The sequence below is a fragment of the Zea mays genome, chromosome 5 (assembly GCF_902167145.1).
Source record: "Zea mays cultivar B73 chromosome 5, Zm-B73-REFERENCE-NAM-5.0, whole genome shotgun sequence".
Taxonomy (NCBI): Eukaryota; Viridiplantae; Streptophyta; class Magnoliopsida; order Poales; family Poaceae; genus Zea; species Zea mays.
In genome coordinates this window covers 204,665,970-204,669,504 of record NC_050100.1, presented here as the reverse complement: position 1 = coordinate 204,669,504, position 3,535 = coordinate 204,665,970, and the positions used below count along the sequence as shown (strand labels likewise).

At 51.8% G+C, this 3,535-nt stretch overlaps 1 protein-coding gene across 1 annotated transcript; it reads right to left on the bottom strand.

Annotated features, from left to right (window-relative positions):
- Positions 1-976: 976 nt before the first annotated feature.
- LOC100279146 (uncharacterized) lies at positions 977-2,377 on the bottom strand. The gene has a single exon (XM_008647841.2). It carries the CDS (start codon positions 2,363-2,365, stop codon positions 1,835-1,837), a length of 531 nt encoding a protein of 176 aa, XP_008646063.2. The 5' UTR covers positions 2,366-2,377; the 3' UTR covers positions 977-1,834.
- Between the last annotated feature and the right edge of the window lie 1,158 nt (positions 2,378-3,535).

Genomic DNA, 3,535 nt, shown 5'->3' with positions numbered 1-3,535 from the left:
CTTCCGGGTCTTAGCCCGAGTCCGAGCCCTGGGGTCGGGCGGAGCGGAGTTCGCCGTCTTCCGGGTCTTAGCCCGAGTCCGAGCCCTGGGGTCGGGCGGAGCGGAGTTCGCCGTCTTCCGGGCCTTAGCCCGAGTCCGAGCCCTGGGGTCGGGCGGAGCGGAGTTTGTCGTGGCGCCTTTGGCAAGGCCTGACTGCCTGTCAGACTCACTCTGTCGAGTGGCACCGCAGTCGGAGTGGCGCAGGCGGCGCTGTCCTTCTGTCAGACTGGCCAGTGGAGCGGTGGAGTGACGGCGGTCACTTCGGCTCTGCCGGGGGCGCGTGTCAGGATAAAGGTGTCAGGCCACCTTTGCGTTAAATGCTCCTGCAATTTGGTCAGTCGGTGTGGCGATTTAGTCAAGGTTGCTTCTGAGCGAAGCCAAGGCCTTGGGCGAGCCGGTGATGTGTCCGCCGTAAAAAGGGGGGCCTCGGGCGAGACGGAAGTCTCTCGAGGTCGGCTGCCCTTGGCCGAGGCTAGGCTCGGGTGAAGCGTGATCGAGTCACTCGTGTGGACTGATCCCTGACTTAATCGTACCCATCAGGCCTTTGCAGCTTTATGCTGATGGGGGTTACCAGCTGAGAATTAGGCGCCTTGAGGGTACCCCTAATTATGGTCCCCGACAAGTTTAGTATCACTTGGCTACCATTTATTTTAGCTCAGGGCTTAAGCACTCATATTTCTCATCTATAGAGGTCTCTAGTTTTAGCCAAGGATCCAACAGTTTTGTTTAAATTAACGTAGGTGCTCTATAAAGTGTTTAGCGTATGTGCTCTATAAAGTTGATACTCCATTTCTATAACTCTAGACCCCAAAAAATTAAAAATCACTCATGGATTAGCGTAGATGCTCTATAAAGTATTTTGATTAGTTAGTCTGTTATATTATTGCTTGCTCTAGATTATACCTAGTGATTAGGAGTGAGAAATAGACACATCCAACCCTTGATACTTGCATGTATTATTTGACACTTACACACATAATTGTAGTTAACCATGAGACACTTATAAGTCTTACGAGATCACAATAACCGTGTTTATAGTGTGATTACTATTGTATACTAAAGTGAACGAACGAACGAGGTCAAGGTTGAAGCAACACTTGTATGTCGTCTCGTCCCTTGGATTTGGATCCCCTCGCACACGTCACCAAAAGAATGAGACGGCAGTCCCTTGGATTTGAACCGGGAACTCGGTGGTAGTGAAGATGACGAAGAGTATTCGGAGAATTAAGGGCCAAGATTGAAGCAACACTTGCATGTCGTCTCGTCCCTTGGATTTGGATCCCCTCGCACACGTCACCAAAAGAATGAGACGGCAGTCCCACCCGCAGTCCCTTCTCGCCAGCGACAGCGATTCTGCGGCCAGCGTTAGATCATGGTCCAACGCCTGGAAGCTAGCATGGGCTGCCACGTGTCTGTCCGAAATTTCCAGACGCCTGCTAGGCTGCTAGCTACTCCTGACCGTGACGCCACTGGAGAAGAGTAAACTCTAGTCACATCCAGAACCAGGTAGGCAGCTGCGCTGAAGCTATCCAAACTGGCAAAATACGGAGAAGAAGAACAACTCCGAATCACCTGCTCATTAATCACTGCTATTATATTACTCGGACAAACTAAGCAAAGAATTTACACAGCAGATCCGTGGACACTGAAACTGCTCTTGCTGAGGCTTCTCAACGAGACAACGAGGAGAGGATCGGAGGCAGCGCAGATTCACATTCGCTACCCTTTTCTTTCATGACCGAGATGAGAACTTACGTACCAAACGCTGAAACACGTCGAGGAACAGTACTCTGACTCAGAGGGGCGGGGAGGGCGCGCCGACGTGGAGCGCGTGCGCTGGCGGCGGCGGCGGGAGCGGCGGCGTGGCGAAGGGGAGGCTCCGGAGCATGAGGAATCGCATGCGGCGCGGGAAGGGCGCGCCGTGGAGCAGCTGCTCCAGCACGCGCGCCACCAGCGCCGTGTACTCCTCCAGCAGCTCCGCCACGATGGCCACCAGAATCATTTGGTGCGCTGTGCCTCTCCGGCTGTCGGCCTCACAAGACGAGGGAGGAGGAGCAGCGCGGGCGCGGGCGCGGGCGCGGGAGCGGGAGCGGGAGCGCGGGGCTGGGAAAAGCGGGAATGAACGGTCCGGTGGTGCGGCGGTGGTAGGAAAATTGATTGGGTACGGCCTACGGGCGCCTCGGTGTGTGTATGGTCCATGGATTGGGTTTAGGGTTTGGGTTGGATTCATGGATATGGGACGGTGGGGCCAGGATAGTTTTGTTCGCTTCGGCGTCCGGTGGGCGCGGCTGCTGCCTGCTGGTTTGCAGTCGCAGGCCAAGGCCATTGCCCATGGCCCCCTGGCCCCTGGTGCGCGCGTAGGATAGGACGTCCGGTTCGGCTCTTGGGCGGAGCGAGTACTGCTAGGTGCGCTGCACCGCGAGATGTGACCAACGGCAGCGAGCCAGCGATGGCACCTTATCCGCTTATCCGAGATCACGTCACATGACTCGCCGGTCGGTCCACGAGAGTACGAGACCACGCCCACGAGCATCGCCCTGCGTCCGTCCTCCCCTCAATCCTACGTGTAGGGGTGCTAATGGTCTCTACATTTTAAACTATAAAATTTAAAAATTAAAGTAGACTATGGTCAGACTTTGGCTTATATTTATTTTAAACTAAAAATATTTAATGACCTTAATTTATTATGAATAAATATTTGGATCATGAACCATCACCATCCTTAACAATGGGCTACATCCTCGTCGCACGCATCCAACCTCACTTGTCAAAGCACATATCAGTCTTCCCCTCTATCGTTGTCAATCATGTCTTGCCTTCTTGTAGTTCTAACAGTCTTGCTATCACATTCCAATGTAACTCTCTATTCTAAACTCTCCTATATAAAAAGTATGCTCTATAGTACAACAATATTTTACACGGACATATACACACGGTCTCCTCAGCACGACCTTACAGCTGCATGCGCCATGGAGCCCGTAAGCCATGGCGCCTCACGATTTAGGCGCCTGAGAGGCTGATCCTTGGTTTCTCATCCTCTGGAGAAGGAAACCATGCTCCATGGGCCATGTCGTCATCCCGAAAAATTAATCACCTTGCCTCTGTGGGCTTGCTCGCTCTGCTCCCTTCCTTCGCGCGCAAGGAGCAGTTACATTGCGTGTCCCTCTTCTCCGTTCCCATGGGGCTATGTTGTCGCTTGACCCTCCTCGTCTCTTCCACATACCTAGCACGTACCCCACACATCGCTTCTCGCCCACCTCTGTTCTCTCAAGTCTACGCGTCTCTCATCTAAAGAAATTCATTAATAGATTAAAGTAAGCGTCGAGATAGTGATATCTTAAATTTGATGATGATGATGATAATAATAATAATAGGTTTAAAAAACTCAGAAGACAAATATAATAAAAATGAGAAAATCATATTCCTTATGGTGTATGTGAATGATATTCTATTAGCAAGCAGTGATAAGAATATGCAATTAGAGACTAAAAGGTTT